The sequence below is a fragment of the Herpailurus yagouaroundi genome, unplaced genomic scaffold, assembly GCF_014898765.1.
Source record: "Herpailurus yagouaroundi ecotype Mexico unplaced genomic scaffold, PumYag 96096, whole genome shotgun sequence".
Lineage (NCBI taxonomy): Eukaryota > Metazoa > Chordata > Mammalia > Carnivora > Felidae > Herpailurus > Herpailurus yagouaroundi.
Genome location: NW_024421410.1, coordinates 1 through 1,797, shown reverse-complemented (window position 1 = coordinate 1,797; position 1,797 = coordinate 1). Strand labels below are relative to the sequence as shown.

The 1,797-nt window shown below is 63.6% G+C and overlaps 1 protein-coding gene across 1 annotated transcript; it reads right to left on the bottom strand.

Moving 5' to 3' along the window:
- Positions 1-3: 3 nt before the first annotated feature.
- On the bottom strand, positions 4-950 carry LOC121026410 (interferon-induced transmembrane protein 3-like; the record flags this gene model as incomplete). The annotated part of the gene is made up of 2 exons (XM_040469271.1): positions 595-950; positions 4-87 (listed from the first exon to the last, which is right to left on the bottom strand). Coding segments are annotated over exons 1-2 (333 nt in total), but the record flags the coding sequence as incomplete, so codon positions are not given.
- Between the last annotated feature and the right edge of the window lie 847 nt (positions 951-1,797).

Here is a 1,797-nt window from a genome sequence, read left to right as displayed (position 1 = left end):
GACCAGGGCCCAGATGTTCAGGCACTTGGCGGTGGAGGCATAGGTCTGGGCCCCGATCAGGTCACCCACCATCTTCCGGTCCCTAGACTGGGGAGAGGAGATGGAGAGGGGGATCAGGGGCGGGTCCTGGCGAGAGCCAGGCTGGTCCCCGTCCACAGCAGCCTCCACATGCCCTTCGCCCCGGTCGGGGACCCACCCCCCTTTCCCAGAGCCTGAGCAGGACAGTGGCCCTTGGGTCCCGTCCCTCCTGGGGCCTCTAGCTCCTTCTTCAGACTCTCAGCCTCTCCTGGAGACCCCAGGGCGCCCCCTCCCTCTGCGTAGGTCCAGTCACTGGCCTCTCCCACTGAGAGGCGGCTTCTGGTGAGTTCCTTTGTTCTTTCTGGGAGAGCCCTGGAGCCACATCTCAGTCTGAGGGATGTCCTTGGGAACTGGGGACAAAGGCCACTCCTGGCCATCCCCGGGCCCCTCCTGCAGCCTCACTGCTACCACGCATGGACTCCCCATCCCCCCCCACCACATGCCCTCGGGGCAGGCGGACCTCCCCAGGCTCACCTGTACTTTCTGGGAGAACCCCCCCCCAACCCACACACCCACCTTCACGGAGTAGGCAAAGGCCACGAAGCCCAGGCAGCACCAGTTCATGAAGATTGTGTTGAACAGGGACCAGACGATGTGGTCGGGCACGGACGTCTCAGTCTGGATGTTGATCACGGTGGTGGCCATGGGAGCTGGACTCTGGGGCCCCCCGAGTACCGCCACCTCATGCTCCTCCTTGAGCATCTCATAAGTTGGGGGGACACCAGTGTGGGTGCCAGGAAGGAAGGGCTGGGCATTGCGGTTCATGGTGCGAGACGGAGACGCTGCGGTCCGGATGCTGGGGCTGCTCAGGGCTCTCCCCTCCCGGGTAGTTTCGATTTCTTCAAAGATTTCTTTTTCATGGTGTTTGGGGAATTGGGAATTGGTTGGGCACTAGGAGGGCGTGACCAAGCACTGGGTGTCAGGTTACACCAGGGCGGGGCGGGAGGAAGGGCTGTGGTCTCAGGGGGGCTTCCTGTCCCCGGCTCTCACGTCGGGTCCTGGGTCCTGTCTCCGCTCCTCTACCACAGCCTTTGTCAGGGGTGTGTGTGGGCCCTGGGGACTTTTCCTCAGATGTGAGTCTCCCCACCCTGCCTCCACCCCAGCCCCAAGCCTGCTGCAGGCTCCCATACGGACTCCACACTGCAGCCCCCAGAGAGAGTCCCCGAAGCCCCAAAGCCCACACCTCAGCAGTCACAGGCGTCCTCTCTGTCTGGACTCTGTTGACTTTTCCTGGCTCTGAAGTCCATGTTCCAGCGGTGGGGCGGCAGGGCGGGGGTTGGGGGGGGGGGGCGCTGGCAGGTCAGGACCCAGCAGCCTGTGCCGCCTGCCCTGGAGGGAGCCTCTAGCATCTCCCAAGGGTGCCGGAAACCGGGAGCCGGCTGTGGTGGGAGAAAGGAGGATCCGGGCCATTTGGCAGCTGCTGGGAGCACAGGGCCAGCTTTCCTGAACGCCCTATCCTTCCTCCCTCCCTCCTGCCCCATCATGTCACATAGGTGTTGTCTGGGGGGTCATGGTAGGAAGTCCCGGTCATCTTCTTCCACTGTCAGGCCCATGCCCCCCTTCTCAGGACAGACTCAGGTCAGCTTTGTCGCCGGGACACGGCTCTTTCTAAGAGTAAAGGGTCAAGTTGCTCTCTCACTGCCTGTGGTCCTGGCCCGCTCTGTGGGTGCCAATGGCCGGGCCCTGGCCTCCCAGGAGCTCTTGCCTTCACCCTGGAGG